General features: G+C 44.4%; 1 protein-coding gene across 2 annotated transcripts; it reads left to right on the forward strand.

Annotated features, from left to right (window-relative positions):
* The first annotated feature begins 2,921 nt into the window (after window positions 1-2,921).
* Window positions 2,922-18,143, forward strand: E2F5 (E2F transcription factor 5). 2 transcript variants are annotated; one of them, XM_086608712.1, is made up of 9 exons: window positions 2,922-3,050; window positions 9,125-9,234; window positions 9,886-10,047; window positions 11,282-11,325; window positions 12,771-12,835; window positions 14,494-14,758; window positions 15,448-15,648; window positions 16,079-16,123; window positions 17,494-18,143. In XM_086608712.1, exons 1-9 carry the CDS (start codon window positions 2,922-2,924, stop codon window positions 17,601-17,603), a joined length of 1,131 nt encoding a protein of 376 aa, XP_086464838.1. In that variant the 3' UTR covers window positions 17,604-18,143. The 2 variants fall into 2 exon arrangements, with proteins under 2 accessions (XP_086464838.1, XP_086464839.1); XM_086608713.1 differs by lacking the exons at window positions 2,922-3,050; window positions 9,125-9,234 and having other exon boundaries at window positions 9,986-10,047; window positions 15,646-15,648.
* The last annotated feature ends 16 nt before the right edge of the window (window positions 18,144-18,159 follow it).

An 18,159-nucleotide genomic window follows, 5' to 3' on the forward strand; every position in this document is an offset into this window, starting at 1 on the left:
ACGGTGTAACTGTATAGGCATCTCTGTGCCCAGCAGCCCAGTAAAAGCACGAGTGCTGGAGAAAGGCCCTGGCCTTCGGCTGACCGCACACGGCGAGGTGTTACCAGCTTGTTGTGAGAACTTGCCGTGGGAACCAGAGCTTGATGGCAGCTGCCTGGTGAGCGAAGTGCAGCTGGAGCGTGGGATGTAACACAGGCCTTGAAAACCTGGGCACAAGTTGAAAGCAGTGGCCACAGCAAAAAAACAACTCAATGCTGGTCAGTGGCCGGTCTCTGACAAAGCACGGCCTTGAGAGCTGGGAACAGACTGCTTTTGCTTTGAGAAAGGAAGCCGCAGCGAAGCAAAACGAAAAAAACAGCCCAACAACTGAATACGGCACCTGCAGCGGACTGGGAAAACAACACTCCCACTCCGCTTCGCACAGTAACTAACGTTGTCCCAGCGTGGAGGTGGAGGGCGAGGAGTGGCCTAGAGATTGCACAGTTTTACCACAGGGTAAGATCCCAAATTTGCGGGAGGAGGTAGAAAGAAGACATCTTGCTTCAGCTCTGTCTCCCTGCGTCCAGAGTTCCTGCATCTGAGTTCGGAGACCACCAAGGATCGGAGCCATCAGCGCCGACAAGGAAGCATCTGCTCTGTGGTACTGTATACTCCCGGCTCAGGTGGGATACAGCTGTTCCGGACTGACTGCTTTGAATCCGTGCTAACGGTCGATAATATGTAAAAATTAATACACAGTGGTAATGGATAGCAAGGTGTAGGAACAAACTCTTAGCACAATTGGGATAATGAATGTCAGCCTAGTAAATTTTATTGTAAAGTTTAAAATTAGCCTAGTTTGTTGGTCTACTGGCTTCCCGGTGATCTCGATTCTCTGATACAAATAGATCAATGTTATCCAAACACACAATTGGGAAACGTATTCTTACCTCGTGCTCTGCACACTTGCTTCTTCAGAAGCCACGTTATGTGAGGAAACACTTACCTGGAAAGCTGTTCTACAGGGTTTACACGGATGCCACTCGTGCAGAAAGGTTGCAGCATTTCTGTGGCTCTTCAGAGTGCTTTTCTGTCACGTTTATCCAGTGTTTCCTTGTGCGCTGCTTTCTTTGCTTATTTAACCAAGCTACGCCTTGGAGTGAACTAAATGAATACCTGGAATGCACCAGGAAGGTAAAAGAACTTGCCATTACCCTGATGCAATTTATTAATATCAGATTTTTTCCTCCAGAATTTTCATTCTGAAGCTTATTTTCTGGTTTTGTCATAGGAAGCCATCACTGCTTCTAACATAACTTTTGTTCCTTGCTCATGGCTCAGAAATCTCATACTACAGCACTTGGGCACATACACCCGTTAGCAGTGCTTGGATTGTTTGGTTTTTATGTGGCTACTTCTACCTTTGCAATTGTTTCCCTCTGTGCTTACGTGGCTTCCTTAGAACTTTTTAATAGGTATTTAAATTACTTCTACCTTGGGAAAAGGCCTCAAAAGGATAAAAGAATAAAAATATGGCACAGATCAAAGCTGTGCCAAATTTACCTATTCACGGGGATAAACTTCAGCCTGAGATTACTGAAAGGTATAACTGAATACATAAAATAAAAATCTAAATAAAATGTGAATTCTCTCCTTGTCAGATGCAAAGCATGTTCTTCTGCATTAATCATGACAATTTAAAACTGATTCCGTTTTTGGATTCTGCTTTGTTTTGATTTCCAGACAAGATAATGGATCTATTTAAATCAATATTGACTGTGTGATCAGTCAGGAAATTCCTGTGCCACTGGAGACCCAGAGGAAAATGTTTTAAGGTCAAGAGGGAGTGCATACCTGCTTGCTCCCACACATACATATATTGCCCAGAACATGCCATTGTCTGTGAAGGTACAGCTCCAACGTGGCATGGCACCCACCTTCAGTGCAACGTCCCTTCACAACGTGCCCCACTGCCTCGTGTGGTGAGGTACCCGAGGGTCTTGTCCCAGCAGGCTTGCTTTCTTCAAGTGCATCTCTCAAATTCCTAACGCTACATGGACTTTAAAGCTTCTCTGCTTTTATCTGATGGCAACTGAAGGAAAGAGGTGTACCTGAGCGAAAGCTAAGGCCGAGTATATTTGGACACCAGTGCACGGACGGTGTAAGCACCCAAAATTCTTGGTGCTTCTCGCCGGAACATCGGCGTGTCCTGGGTCCTGCCTCAGGAGACGGGAGAGCCTAGTTTGCGATTACTGTAAGTGTTTTTGTATCAAAAGCAAACGGTGAGACAAGTGACGAGGCCGTACTGCTCAGGGGGAAGGCTGGCTCGCAGGGGGAAGGCAGGCTGGCTCGCAGGGGGAAGGCTGGCTCGCAGGGGCACTCGGGTCGGTCGCCGAGGCCCGGGTCCTCCCCTGCTGAGGCGACATTCAGGCCTGCGCCGCCCGCGGCCCACCTCGGCCCGCACCGGGGCGCGCAGCGGCGCCTCACCCTCGGCCGGGCAACCGGCACCGCGGCGGGTCGGGCCGCGCTCCCGCAGCCGTGCCCGCCCTGGGGAAGCCGGGGCGAAAGCCAAGGGTAGTTCTTGTCCCGCACGCCGCGGGGCTGCCCGTCCCGCCCCCGCCTCTGCCGGCTGGAGGCCGCAGGGCAGAGGAGCGCCGCTCCGCCGGCCCCCTCGGGGGGACGGGCCCCGGGCCGGACCCGTCGTCCGTCCCTCAGCCGCAGCCCCGAGGGGCGGTCGCGGCCCGTTCCCGGCGGGCAGCCCCTCGCCCCCCGCGGCCCAAACATGCCGGTGTCCAGGCAACGGCGGCGGCGTCACTTCCTGCGGCGCCGCCCCTCCCGCCGCAGCCCTCGGGCCGCCGCTCCGCGCCGCGCCGCTCCGTTCCGGGCTCGGGCCGTTGCGGCATTCGCGACACGTGGCGCGGCGGGGCGGCCGCGCTGGCGGCATGGCCGCGGCGGCCGAGGCGGCGGGCGGCGGCGGGAGCAGCCGCCACGAGAAGAGCCTGGGGCTGCTGACCACCAAGTTCGTGTCGCTGCTGCAGGAGGCCAAGGACGGCGTGCTGGACCTCAAAGCGGTGCGAGGGCGGGGCGGGGCGGCGGCGCCATGGCGGCGGCCTGCCCGCGGCGGGGCGACGGCGCCCGCGGCACCGCCGGGCCTCGCCGCGGGGAGGGCGGCGCAGCGCGGGGGCCGGGCCGGGCTGGGCCGGGCCCCCCGCTCGCTCCCTGCTCCTCTCTCCGGGCGGCGCGGGGTGCCGCGGCCGCTGACGGGTTGCGGCTGCCCGGTGGTGGCTGACAGCCGCCGCTGCCGGCTCAGAGACGCGTTCCGCCTCTTTTTAACGAGGTTAAAATGGTTACCGTGCGTAAAATGTAGGTCACTGTTTGTTTGTTTTGTTTTTTTTTTTTCCCCGATTTATTTTTATTCTCCTGCGTTGCTCTGTGCGCTGGCTCAGTACGGGCCGTCATTTAAAACTATTTCTCACCCGTCCCCCTCGATGTCCTTTTAGCGAAGGGAAAACGATGTTGAAGAATAGACCATTGCCTTTTTAGTGCTTTTTTTTTTTTTATTAATACGTATAAATGCTGCTTAATTGGCGGGGTTGGTGGCAAATCATCGTCACCCGCCTCTGCTGCCTGTCGCCACTGAGCCGTGATGGCGTTGGACCGCGGGCGGCAGCGGGAGGACTTCCGCGGTGAAGCCCCGGGACGAGACGACCTTGCTCGAGGTCCCCGTATCGGGAGGTCGCCCTGTCTCAGGAGGGGCCCTTGGCGAGGTGCCCCCGCTGGCCGGTTCCCTGCAGCGTCCGGCCGCGCTGTGCCGGGGCTGTGCCCATGCCAGGGGCTGTGCCCGGGCCCTGCGGGCTGTCGGGGTGTGCAGCGCGTCGAGGCAAAAGCGTATTTTGCCCGGTTGGTGATGGACCTCAGCAAAGTGCTGAGGAGTTCAGCAGAGTGCAGTAAGGGCCTGGCTTAGCGCTCTGGTTACTCAGGTCCTTTCTGGAAAACTGACCTTATTTGTTGATTATTCTTAATGGGCTCCAGGAGGTGAATGGTGTTCTCGGAGCTTTTTGGGGCATCCCTGTGCAGAGAGCAAGCGCTTCAGTGGTGTTACTGTGGTTAGTGAAACTTCAGGGTGGACTTGAGAGGGACACTGGTAGGTTTTATATTCTTCCTTTAGTGGTCTGGACAAGTTGATTAACTTCTTTGTATTTAACTGCCTTTTTCTTTAGTAAAACGGAACTGAGCTGTCACATCTTGGGAGTTGTTGTGCAGGTTACTTTATCTGTCATGTGCTGCGATGTCTTCCAGGTCAGTCTGCGAAAAAAAAAACATACTCAATTTGTAAGACATCAGGGCCAAAGAGGATGGATTTGAACAACAAAGTTGAGCTGTGTAGAGGGACAGGATGATGTTTCTCATTCCCTTTTGTGAGGAAGGCATCCACCCAGAGAGAATGGAAGGGTTGATAGCCAGGGAAAAGTAAGTGGGCATTGCAACAAGTCATAGATGTTTCTGCTCAAGACCTATTGGAGACTAGTTTCTGAATTACAGGATACCGTGTGTTGGAAGTGAATTCTAACTGAAAAGAATAAATCGTTGGTACTTTCATAAACAGTGAGTCAGAACACACATTTCTGTAACCGGCATTTCTCTTAAATTAGCCACATATCTAAGGAAAAAGGAAGACCAGCATGCGCGTTATGTCGATGCGCTCAGGGAAGCGAAGAACAGGACGGTCTTGAAACAGAACGGAGCGTTCCAAGAAACGATTCGTGTGGTGAATATCTTCAGATGTCTCCCTCCTGACAGGTATTGACTGCCTGATGTGCTGCTGGTTAGTATTTCTGTAGCAAAACCAGCAGTGCGCTATGAAGAAAATATAATATGGAAACATTAAGTGTACTTCTGGCTTTGTGATTTAGCAATTGAGAATGAAAAGTTGTTCTATAGGACGTTTCCTGGTGATTTTTGGATAAATCTATAATTATAGTTAAGCTGTCTGTAACAAGATACTTTGGGACACGTGTGTTGACCCACCATGAAGCAGTAGTGATGCATCATCCTGTGTGTGGTCACTGTTCCTCGCTTTAGGTGCAGGGAGCCTTTCGAGTTCTGTAGGCTAAACTGTTTTTTGGAAATGTTTTAGTGCTACGCACTTCTCGGCTAACATCTGACAACTCGTGGGAGTGGAAGTGAGGATTTTCTTTACTTGGAATTGGATTTCTAGAGTGCTTACTTAAAAATCAAACAGCTGTTCTCTAATAATTGCATAACTGTCCCTGAATAACCCTGTATAAACAAATCTAGGTATGGAAATAAGCTTAAAACATTAAGGGATGAGATGGAAGGGAAAGAAAGGAAAGTTCCTATATGCAGCAACCCACAAATTGCAGGAAAGAGAGAAAAAGAGCAAGATGAGTGAATAAGGGATAAGCTACTGAAATGACTCCCAAAACATCGTGTATTCTTTCTCTTCAGTAGCATGTAATTCCTTCTGCCTTGGTTTCTTAAATGGACTTGGTTTATAGCAGAACGCTGTCCCTGCTATACAGACAGTTAAGTAGTGTTTCTGATCATTGGTGCAAAACATCAGGTACTCTGAAATCTGCTGGTTTCCTACTACCTTTAGAAATGTAATGATCAGGAGCAAATAGCAGCTGCCTTACACTTGCCCTATTCCATAGAACAGGAAAAAGCTTATCCATTAAATTTTATATTCCCTTAACCTTTATGTGTGCAGTGATCCTCAGTAGTTTTCCGTACAGGTTGCCAAGCACGCCGTTTCATTTAGAACTCCCACTGAACTGTTGGCAGTCCTCTTGGGGAGAAGGTGGTGTCATCTGCTATGGGCACAGTCCGGAAGACGCAGGACCTCTTTGCTCTGACACATGGAGAGGAAGCAGGCGTTACTGGCCTTCTGCTTTGTTAAGCCTCTCGGTTATGACCCTGCCATGGTGCTCTGGCGAATTCCTCTGCTCGTTGGTGCTAACGCAGCGAATGAGCCGCTGATAATTCCTGCTGCCTTTTGTCAGCTCCCAGGGAGCAGAGAAGTAGTTGTGTGGGAATGCACCCAAACTCTTGATTATCCTCTTTCTGATTGTCTTTTTTTTTTTTTATTTCAGGGCAGGGGTTTGGGCGGGGGGGGAGGTGGGGCATGCCTGCAACTGGAACAGTGCTGAACAGCACGTTTTCTGTGTTCCAGAAGTTGTACCATCTGAATGCACGCAGAACAGAAGCACTGTGCTTAGATGTTTTTCTTCCAGTTCAGAACGTGTCTGTGAGATACTCATATAGTGCTAGTCTTGGATACATACACATTCAAAGTATGAGGAGATACAAGAAGGAATGACTAGAGTACAGCAGCTTTATGTTAAAAAGATTTTTATGAAGGAACTCCAAATACAAATGATTCGGAGGAAGGAACGTGGAAGCTACATTCAACCATCTTAACAGGGCCATTGTGGTAGATGCCCCTTTCTTACACTGCCTAGATCTGCTTCAACCATAGGCTGGGAAATGATGAGTTTTATAAGTGGTTTTGACAACAGGAGATTGGTTTAAAGGTCTCAAGAGGCTCTTTTAATTATTGAAGTCATTATCACATGGTTCATGTGGAGGAACTAAATGCCCGAAATTCATTTCTGAGCCATGTGCCTACCAGGAGGTGTTACATTGGTAACTGCTAGAGTGTTGGGAAGGAACTTTTCAATTGGTTTTGAAAATATCTGTGAAACACCCCATAAAATTTTGAGAAGATAATTAGTTTATAAGACCAGCACCAGAAAGTTAGTAAATGTCTGATTTAAACTTTCCAGACTGGCCCCAGTTTGATTTCATTGTTGGAATTTGTAGCTGTGGTTGAATTATACACAGTGCTAGTCAAGCCAAATATGTATGTAACTTGGATCCTTCATTTTCTCTGTCCCTAACCTGGGGTTCTGGAGCCGGCTTTGCAGCAGTAGTGAATCTTGACTGCTGGTGTTAATGAGGGCTCTGCTTTGGGCATAGAAAATGCAACAGAATTTAGAGTACCGAGACAACTCCAACTTTGAAACATCTGAAGTTGGGCACTCAAAATCAGTGACCTTTTTTAGTCTTAAACTTTGGTTTGAAAATACATTAAGATCAGTAAAGCATTTATATATATTGGACAGACGGGCATCTTGGAAAAACGCATGAGGTAGTGAAATCCGTCTTCAGAGCAGTTTCTTCATCATTCAGCCCATCAGTGGTAGGCTAAGTCCTAGGTCCATGTGTTGAGCAATGGGAAAAAAAGCAGAAATTAATCAGAATAGCAGCTGATTAAATGCGTGCTGTCCATTCCTTGCACTGAATAATGTAGAGAGCTTGTAGAAATTGTGCCTCTGAAGACTGTGAGATATACAGGGCGTTGATTAAACATTGCACAGGCGGCATCAATTTTGTCACTTCCTAGATTTCGAAGGTTTCTTTTGCAGTCGTTGTAAGCGGTGTGTATGCGTACAGCAAAAATAGCAGGTTAAGATAGCAGGTGCATGCCTGCTGATAGAAGTGATTGAAAAGCCTGTTGGACAGAACTAAAGCCTGTGCTTTATATGTACTTGTATGCATTTTGTTTTGTTAGATAGGAAAAGATTTTAACAGACAGCTACAGAAGACCATTTAAAACATAAATTTTCATAACAGTATCAGCAGAAACCCTGTTTAGTAGGTACATCACTGTCCAGGAGAAAGAGCAGTGTTTATACTTCAGGGCTATAAGAGTGTATTTTTTTTTAATCTCCAGTCTTCTTTCATGTTTTCCTTTAGTTTTACTTCACAAGCAAAACATTCACCAGTATAAATTGGACTACCAAGTCCTAGTAATTAACTTTCTAATAGGAAAGTGTCACTTCTTTGGAAGATTAGTAAGTCTGTTTACCGTTCAGAAAATACTGTAAAAGGAGTTATATGGACTTTGCTATAAAATGGATTTGGTTTTCCTTCCTATTTGTGGTTGTCTCAGGTTTTACTGTTCATACAGGCTACTTTACTAAAAGCATTCATTTAATAGATTGTTGGACAAACTGAAATAAATTATGATGTGCCTATAGTGGAAATGAGCTGGCTTTAAGCATTAGTTCAGATTTGAGATGCAGAGGTTTTTACCAGCTATCCTTCTCTTTATTTTTCTTCTTTTTTTTTTTCTTTTAATCTGTTTAATACAGTGATTACAAGGGATTAAATGTATCTGAGTGTCCCGAGTAGTTACAGAGTCAGACGCCTCTCTGCTTTCCCTCCTGTGGCTAATACTCTTTGAACTTGAGCCGCCTTACAGCATCAAAGAGATGAGGGTGTGGAAGGCACGACTACCTCGAGTTTGCTTATTTTGTGTTAAGTCTTTGCATCAGCAGGTACGTAAGGGTCACCATGGAGAGAATTACGGCACGAGGCAGGCTGTTTCCTCTGCCTGACACTGCTTGGCTTTGAGTGACAAGCTGTGGCAGCACGCAGGCGCACGGGCTCGCTAGCCGTGATCCATAAGCGACAGTGTGGCAGCGGCGAGCATCCCTGTGAGCTCTACCGGCATTCTGGTGGCTGTGAAACGGCTCCCAGTACTCGGTGTGACAGATTGAGCGAGCCCAGGTATGCTGCAAGGTGGATTCGTGCAGCGAAACATGAGAGGACGATGCTGCCTTTGAGGTATCGCAGCTCTCCTTCAGAGAAATTGTGACATTACAGCCCCGTCGGCTTGTCTCCCGGCACAGTTTAATCCAAAGTCTGCGATACCTCGAGTGTCAGCGGAAGGGATGATAAACTTAATACGTCGTTGCTTTCAGAGGCTTGTTCCGCTGCGGGGTGTTGCTGTCTGCCTTCCCTACTTTTCCCCCTCCTTCTGAAAAAATCATTTCAGGCTCCTCCATGCAGTTGGATAGCGCGTGCTCCAAACACTGACGGCGGTCTCGGCTGCCCACGTGAAGACTCCCCTCCGAGGAGGGGACTCTCTCGCCATGCTTTGTAGCGCTACGTGCAGGTGCTGGACTTCGGAATTAATGGTTGAACGCCTGGCTCTTGAAGAGCTGAGCCTTCTCCCTTCAGAGTGATGTTATTTGGCTTTTTTCCAAGGGAATGGCTCAACGGTGTCTTTTGCCCTCGGCATGCAAGTTGCTGATACTCGTCATTCTTCTCATGACAGGCTGCTGACACCCTGGCTGTGAGGCAGAAGAGAAGGATCTATGATATCACCAACGTTTTGGAGGGGATTGATCTCATTGAGAAGAAGTCAAAAAACAGCATTCAGTGGAAGTAAGTTCTGTCAATTCTGCTGATTTTTACGCACTCAGAAGCAACAAAAATTGCCTCCTTCCACTTCTGACTAGATATGACACACCATAAAATTAACCTTACACTCAGCAAATGAGCAATACAACATTTTGGAATCACAGTAAACTTGCAAATCTTCCCTTTAACTTGCATCTTTGATACATAAAATCAAGTTTACAGCATACAGGAGAGAAACTTTCAGAAAACTTTTAGTGCTACTTTATAACTAGCAATTGTGGTTGAAAAATTTACTCTAGGTGAAGCCGGGAAGGGTATCGGGACATGCTGTCTCTGCCTGCCTACCCACCTGTAGTTCTTGCCTATTTTCTCTTGCGTTGCTGAAGGTGGAAGGTCAAGCTAAGAAGAGAAGGAGAAGGAGCCTGCAAACCAGCTCCAATCGCAGAAAAAGATACATTCCAAAAGAAACTAAATTTAGGCAGAGGAGAATTCTAAATTGGATCTGAAGTTAAGAATTTTTATTTTTCTGTTAAAACACTGCTGGGAGGGTACATGCTCATTTCCTTTATGTTGAATATTAGGAGATTTTCAAAATGTTTAGTCTTAAGAAATTATCTTTGCATGTTTGCTTCAGATTTTCATTTGTCATTTCATGAACTTTTATACCTTTTTAAGAGGAGTAGGTGCTGGCTGCAATACAAAAGAAGTCATAGACAGGCTGAGGTATCTGGAAGCTGAAATTGAAGATCTAGAGCTAAAAGAAAAAGAACTGGATCAGCAGAAACTGTGGCTACAGCAAAGTATCAAGAATGTCATGGATGATTCTACAAACCACCAATATCCTTTTAAATGAATTGAACTAGAATTAAAGCAACAGTTAAAGCATAGGTTATGGGTAATGTAGTAGCCCATTTTATCCAGAAGCAAGGAAAGGCATTTTTTTTTTTTTTCTGGGTTTGGTTCAAAAAGAAAGAACATATAAATCTTATTTACATGACTTTTTAACCTCTATGACTGTATGATTGGCAACTTGAAAATAATATATATATAACATATATATGGCAGTAATTTTTAAGTCCATAGTATAATCCGGGTGTCTTATTTTAAATTAATTATATTATTTTCCAGCACTCAAATTTATATTTGCTTAGTGGTGCTTTACATTAATCTCTTTTTGTGTTGCTTCCTTCTCTTGGAAAGATTAAGCCGTCACTCAAAGATAAATTGAGATGACGAAGTCCTGAAGCTTGTTGGATTTAAAACTGGAAAAATATCTTGTGTTATATTTCCTGATAATAAAATATCTCCATAAGCAGAGACTTCAGCTATGTTATTTGTAACCATGTGTTTAGCTGTCTTGCAAGATATTGAGCAAAACAGACACCCGAGGTTGGGAGCAGGAAAGTGCCCTTCTTACCTATAGCACTAGTGATAAGTACTTAAAAATTACCTGAGTTGCTCTGTAGAAACTGTAAAATGGATTTTGTAACAAAGGAGATGGAAGTTAAATGTTAGGAGAAACTTGCCTTTGGGAGAGCTAGCACTGGAATTGGTGCCCCAGGGAGGTGGTGGAATATCCATCGCTGGAGGTTGTTCAGAAAAGGGGAGGCAAACATCTGTCTGGAATGTCATTAACAGTTGATCCTACCTTGAGGTGGTGGAATGGGATGGCAGATGAACTCTCAAGTCCCCTCTGGCAGTATTTTTGTGTGATTCTGGGAAGTCCTGATACATTCTTGAATTCTGTATTGTCAAGTTCATGAGGTAAATGGTATTCTTCAAAACAAGATTTTACATTTTCTCTTTTTTTAGAAGAAACTTCTCATTCAGGCTACACAACTTTTTCCTTTTTGTATTTTCTTCACAGATATAGATTATTTTTTTCTTTTAAAGACAGAACTCCACTATTTTTAATTAGCCATTCTGAAAGCCAGAAATCATGCCTTAATTATGCCTCCGAGTAACAGCAGCAAGTTTATCATTTAGGCTCAGTTTGGACAAACTTCTTTTAAAGGGCAATGAGTATCAGTTTCGTGTTGCTTTAATAAAAAAGTTCCTTGACATAAATTACATTTTCATATGTAACCCATGAAGATATCTGTAACTGCTTCAATGGTAAGTTGCTGCTGGGCTGTATTTCTTAAAGTGAGGGATTTCCTGATCTTCCTCTTGAGCACTAACTTGCTAACTAACCTGCTTTTTCCCTGCAAGTATTCTGAATTTAGAAAAGGTATTTAATAGGGATCAGTGCTAAGTAGATATTTCTCATGATGTTCATAACTAGCAAGTTCTGGCATTTCCTAGTTGTAGTCACAGATTGTGCAGAATGGAAGTTCAGCTGTTTTCAGGGTAGTGGTTTTGGATGTCTTTTTCTGTATTCATACTTTGCAGCAGCTTGCCTCGGGCCATTAACGGAACCAGGGCCAGGGCATGTTGGTCCAACCCACCAGAAAGACCAGGCAGGTCCAAATTTCCTAAAATTTTCCGGTGGCAGCTGCGGCCAGAGGGAGCTGTTGAGGGTGCCATATGAATGGAGCCAGCTGAAGTTCAATGATGGGGCATTGCTACTAAATCAAAAGGATTCCTAGTGTACAGGAGGTTGAAGAAATTGCTGAGAATTGCAGGCAGAAGTTACTTCCCTTGACATCCTTTCCTGATCCTGGGGCACCCAAGAGAAGATTGGTGCTAGACTCAGAACCATCTCTTCTTTGCCATAAGGAAGGTTGGGTTTGTTTTTGAATAAAAATGCAAGATTAGACAACTACTGCAGAGTTTAACGAAAATGAGCTGTTACTGAAAAGAGTTAGTCGTTACAAAATGCAGAGACACTAGTACACCAGTCACATAGCACTTCGTGCAAGTATCTCTCAGGAGGCAGAGAAAGAAAAGCATTATTCCGAGTTAAGGGACACAGGGGAAATGATGTGCAGGTAGGTGAGTGACTTGCAGTGTAAGGCAGGTTGTGCCAGTGCTGTTGATGTGATTGTGATCTCCTGACTTTAACCAATACATTATAGTGCACATAGTAAGCCACAGGTGTTTGACAGCCAGCTCATACATCCCAGTTGTATGTGCTGCAGAAGCTGCGAGCTTAGACACTGGGAAATGCTGGCACTGAAGACAATCATTAAGACCCTTCCTTCCTTCTGTTAAATCTCTCTGTACTACCACCATTCTTCAAAGCCAGAAAGTGAGCTGGACCAGAGAGCTGGTTTAGCTGGAAATGAAACTGGTTAAATATTTTCACCTCATGTTACGCATACAACTAGGAGATCCGGGGATAGTAACAAACAGGTAAAGGAAATGGTAAATCTTGTACTGCTATGGAAAAGGTTCTTGCAACTATGGTCTAAGTATTGGAATTCTGTGATTTATAGTATAGGATATACTCAGATCTTAACGAGAGTATGCAAGTCCCACCACAAGTTTATTTATGCTAGAATTACGCACTATTTTAAGTGACCATAGAGAATTCCCATATCTCATTTGAGTGGATACCATGCAAGACTTAAGAAAAATATGCACACTTAACACTTTCTTTAAAATTGCTGTTTAACCAGGAGACACACTTCTAGCAATTCAAGCACCTTGTGGTACACAGTTAGAAGTACCTATACCCGAAATGGTATGTACTGGTTTCTTGTTTACCTGAGTGTTCTAGAGGGACAGTGGAAAAGAAGAGCTATGTTAGAGTAGAGGATTTATCTCTATCTGTGTGCAGGAGAGGGAGGGGAAAAAAAAAAAAGATGGTTTCAGTTGAGAAAGGAGAGGTTGGGTGGGAAAAAATGGGTTTTGTACACCTAGATGGACTAATGGTAACTCTGTCTTCTATTAAAAACAAGATATAATAGTGGGTTTCTTTGCCCTCTCTCTTCTTTCTTGCTTTTAAATGTTGCAACTTTCCAAATTAGGCATAATTGTCATGAATTCCCTTGAGAACTTATTAGCAGCAACTTTTATGTGTCAAATTTCTCTGTTGTATTGTTAAAACATCTCTTATGAAAAAGCCTTTTAGATTTAGTTGTAGATTTAGTTAATGTTTAGTCTTATGATTCTAGACTGGCTAGAGAAACAGACAGCAGTCTTGCTATAACCAAAAGGCTCAAATGGACAAGATTAAGAGGCCAAATGACTTACCTCTGTCCATCTTTAATTCTTTTTTTGTTGTTGTTGCAGTGCTCTGTTTAAGATAGAGTTTACATAGTTGGGAGAGAGCATTGTATGAAGCCTGATAGCCACTATGCTTGCAGAAGGCTGAAATTCACCTGAAAAGTTTCACAAGCTATTTTTAGTGAGGCTAAGCACAGTCTAATTAATCGTAAGAGCATCCAAAGCTAGAACCATGAAGCTCATCAGTGGTACTATCTTTGTCCATTTCTGCTGAAATCAGTTCAGGCAATGGTAAGGTTCTCTGTGGGACCAAAGTTAGCAGCTGTGATGTTGGGGTGTTGGTTTTCTTGGCTTTTTGGTAATGAACACGAAGATCAGCTGTTTTAGTTCTTGACAAGTTCAAACAATGTTTTTGCTTTGGTTCCCCTTCCCTGAGGCTCCTTTCCCACTTTTCTCATCCTCATTTTTTCTAGAACATACTTGCTGAAAACCTATTTGCTGAATTAGCCGCTGTGGAGTCAGTGGTTTCATTGAGACTGTGCTAGAGGAAGCTAGTCCTAGCTGTATTGCTTAAATAACTTGCCAAAAGAAGGCCTGGCAAATCAGCGAAGAAATTGTTTCTACTGACTCATGATCCTGTGTTCACTCAGTCTGGGTGAGATATCCGACTGGTTTAGGATGCTCGGTCCCAACCAGGATTGTTCTGAAACTCCATTTAAAAGGAAGAAATGAAATGTACAGAAATCATTATTTATCATTGTCGTTGATAAGATGTAGCCCTGCTATGTCTCATGTAACTTGAATTCAAGATTTACTTAAGCGCTTAGAAGAATTGTATATTTGTGTCGTCTGTAACTGTGTTCTGGACAGGTAAATACATTACAGGTTGATAATCTGGTTTGTTTTTTTTTTTTTCTTTATTAGATCACGTTTTAAATATTTTTTTTCCTGAGTATGATTTGATAAGTTTGTGCCAATTATCAGTTCTTCCTAGTCATCTAACTAGAAGAGCACTGTATTTATCTTCTTGGAGGTAAAAAGTACATCAGTTTGAGAATTCTGTTCGGACATCTTTACTTTCTGTGGGAATTAACTCTATGCAGTTACTGTTGTATTTTGTGAAGTTCCAAGTTCTCAAGGAACAGTAACTTTCATAATATACCACCTTTACAGGGACAGAACGGGCAGAAGAAATACCAGATCAACCTTAAAAGTAGTTCAGGACCTATCCATGTGCTGCTTATAAATAAAGAGTCAAGCTCCTCCAAGCCCATGGTGTTTCCAGTTCCTCCGCCCGATGACCTTGCACAACCCTCATGTCAAACTGCAGTTCCAGCAACTCCCCTTAAACCTGCTACAGCTTCTCAGAATCCACCAGAACATGATCTGAACCAAGCACAAGAGTTACCGCAAACATCAGCTGTGGACACGCCATCAGGTGAGTCCAGGGATTTTCCTACCTTCGTGGGTGGAGGAGGAAAGGAACTGGAGGGAAAGAAGAAACTGTTAGAAGACGTGGTAGATCATGGAAGGATCAAGAATTTGCCTAGTGTAGCAGCTGTCTGTTAAGAAGTGACCCCAAGGGCTTACTAACAGCTCTCAAGAGGTTACAGAGAAGCCTCTTCCTCTTCTGTCTGGTGAAACAGATTCTTCCCTTGTAGCTTATCATCTTACATTGAACAGGTTTTAGTTGTGGTCCTGTTAATTATTCGGAGGTGCTTCTCCAGAATTCAGTATGGAATGAAATTGCCAGCCTCTAAGGGAATATATGATTTGAACATGTACTTTGTTGAGACACGTACACAGGCACCAGTTCCAGCTTTTGTGCCACAAGGTCACTTACCTTCTTCCACGGAGCCACAGTGAGAGACTGCCTGAATTATCAGGTATTTTTTTTCATAGCAATACTAGGGTAATATGCAAAGACCGAAGAAAACGCTGTCAGTGATACAGACTGTGTTTCTGAGTGGTCCTGATTACATTATATCTGTGACTCTGGAAGGGGGAGACTCCTCACCTCATCCCAGACATTGGCCATGTTCTCCTCAAAAGATGAAGCTGGGTGCAGGCCTTTTGTGCTCCCTTTAACCATCACAGGCTTTATAACGTGCCTTTCTGTCTCTATAGACAGCAGCGTGCAGCAGAACAGTACAACCCCAGCAGCTCCTTACTCCAGCCTTCCAGAGTCGGTGTTGTATCCCAGCCTTTCAGGAGATGTCAGCCAAGCTACAGCTAGCTCAAGTGACTACCAGGGCTTGCTGCCCCTGGATGTTAACTGTATTCTCAAGCCAAACTCATTCGACATAGCAAAGATGGAGGAGCCAGCAGGTAGGAGGAAGCAGTTACTGTTTAAATGTTTTTATTAGTTTGCTGAGCCCTTCTTTGTGACCAAGCTACCGATGAGGTACACAGAGGGAAAGATGGGCACTTTTCCCAGAGCCTTTCCCAGGCCTTTGTTCGTCTCCTAATGCAGCCACTGAGCCACTGCCAAGTAGCAAACTCATTTTGAGCAAAGTACCTTTCTCTGCCATCAAATAAGCTTCATGTTGTCCATGGCTTTAGGGTTGTAAGGGATCAGTGGGAGATATGTATCAGGAAAAACTGAGGGATACAAAGATGAATATATTTTACATATACATGGCGTACTGTCTGCACAGCTCCTATGCTGCACATGAGCCATACTGCACTTTGCAATTCAGGGTTTTAATGCAGAGAATATGTGTTGACTTCCATAAACACAAGCTCCTGTCTTTCACAGGAAATATCAGTGGAGATATTATTGATGAACTCATGTCTTCTGACGGTAAGTATTTAGCATCTCTACTTTTCTAATAATCACAAGTAGCAGCACGGTTTTCGTGTGAACAGCACTCTTGGTAGGTGTCTGTAAAATCTGATGCCAAGAGTCAGTATGAAACCACTTCTTTCCCCTGTACTGCCTCCTCTGTCTTCGTCGTTCTTGTCTTTGCTCCCTTTCCATTCTCTGCAACAGTTTTGTTTAACAATCAAAATATGAAAGCCTTAATCCAGCAAGCGCTTACATGCATGAGTAACCTACCAGTCCTTAATTCAGGAACAAAGAAAGAACAGGCTGACAATTGCAGTGCTGCCTTAAAAAAAAAGAAGCAAAAAAAAATCTGGTTTAATTCTGTTGTGCCTCAGGCTTCCTGCAGGAGCTTTGAGTAAACATTTTGGAACATACTTAGGTGCCTGCATGCAGACTGACAGATGGCCAGCTGCGGTACACTAACAGAACAGACAAACGTCACCTGTTTCTGCTCGTGCACCTCAGTGGCCGTGTGAGTGCAGAACCACAGCTAGTAAGTTCATGTGCTCCCTGCCTCTCTGCTCCTTCTCGCTACGGTGCCAGGCGAAGAGGTGAACTCGGCTGCCGTCATTCCTCTTGCCCTGTAAATGCACTGCTGTGAGCAGGCTCTGCTAATACCTGCCCTTCAAGCAGACAACCTCCCTCAGGGCTTATCCAGAAAGAGCCATGTAATTATAAGATCGAGGGGCAAGATGGGATTATGTGAATCTGCCAATACACGGCTAAAATGGACATAGTTTCCGCTTTTAGAGCAGGTACAGCATGCCCAGCCCATCTGTGCTAGGTTAGCCTTCCTGAGGTGCAGCATGTGGGCTGAGGCTTCTCTTCTTGCATTCCCTCCCCAAAGACAGCTTCAAGTCCATGCTTGAAATGCAGTGCACAGAAAAACTGCTAGCCTCCATTTTTTTAACTGTAAAATAGGGATAATGGTAAATTCCTTACTTAAAATGATAAATATTTGAAGGCTGATATATATGCAATACTGTAACAAGATGAAGGAATATAAATACAAATGAGGGCTTTCTGATGAAAGTTTCAAAAGCTGCTCAGGAGCTTCTCTGCTGCAGAAGGAGAAATTAAGGCCATGTTCCCCAGCTATCACTCCATTCCAGCAAATTCACTTCATATGCTAAGAAAAAAACCCGTAGACACGTCACTTACTGCCTTAGTTTAAAGGCAGTGCAGGTGTTCACAGTATGTATCCTAGCATGCTTGTCAGATTATCAAGACTATTTTAATTACTAAGACTAACTCTGATACTGGTGATGACAAACATACTGAATTATGAGACAGGGCTGATATTCCACAAGTGTTTTAATTTAAACTAAACTATTCCTGCTTTACAGTTTTTCCTCTCTTACGACTCTCTCCTACTCCCGGAGATGACTACAACTTTAACCTGGATGATAATGAAGGAGTCTGTGATCTCTTTGATGTGCAGATACTAAATTATTAGATATTGTGTCAACCAGACTACTTATCTACCTCTAACTATAACATTCTAGACTTCTTCATAACCTAAGTATTTGAATAATGAATGTATAACTTCTTAGTTCACTGACTCTGGGAGTATATTTCCTTTTGCTTCCTTTAACTACTTCACAAAAAAAAATTCAACAATGAGAAAAAAGGGCTTTTATCAAAAATTCTGGCACGTTTTTTCACCTGAGTGTCGTCTGTGTAATCCAATTATTTGGAGTTTTCTTCAGTAAGAAAAGTGAAAATACTTTGTAGCCTTTTGATCATTTTTTAAAAAATGATTAGGCTTCTTGCTCACTGTTAACAGCATTGTCTTTGAAGCTTTACTGCCAAGAAGCTTTCTGTATTTTTTTCCAACCTTTCAATCAATTTTGAAGCTTTCACTGCCAAGCTGAAAAGTGAAGGATATCAACTCGAGTTATGCTAAGTTGTTTCAGTGAACCAATTTTGTGAAGTGCCTTCTGTTTTAGCACTTTAAGTTTCTCACACTGACTTCTGACATTCCGCTTTCCTAGATGATAGGAAAGGTCTGT

Source organism: Tauraco erythrolophus, chromosome 3 (assembly GCF_009769465.1).
Source record: "Tauraco erythrolophus isolate bTauEry1 chromosome 3, bTauEry1.pri, whole genome shotgun sequence".
Classification (NCBI taxonomy): domain Eukaryota; kingdom Metazoa; phylum Chordata; class Aves; order Musophagiformes; family Musophagidae; genus Tauraco; species Tauraco erythrolophus.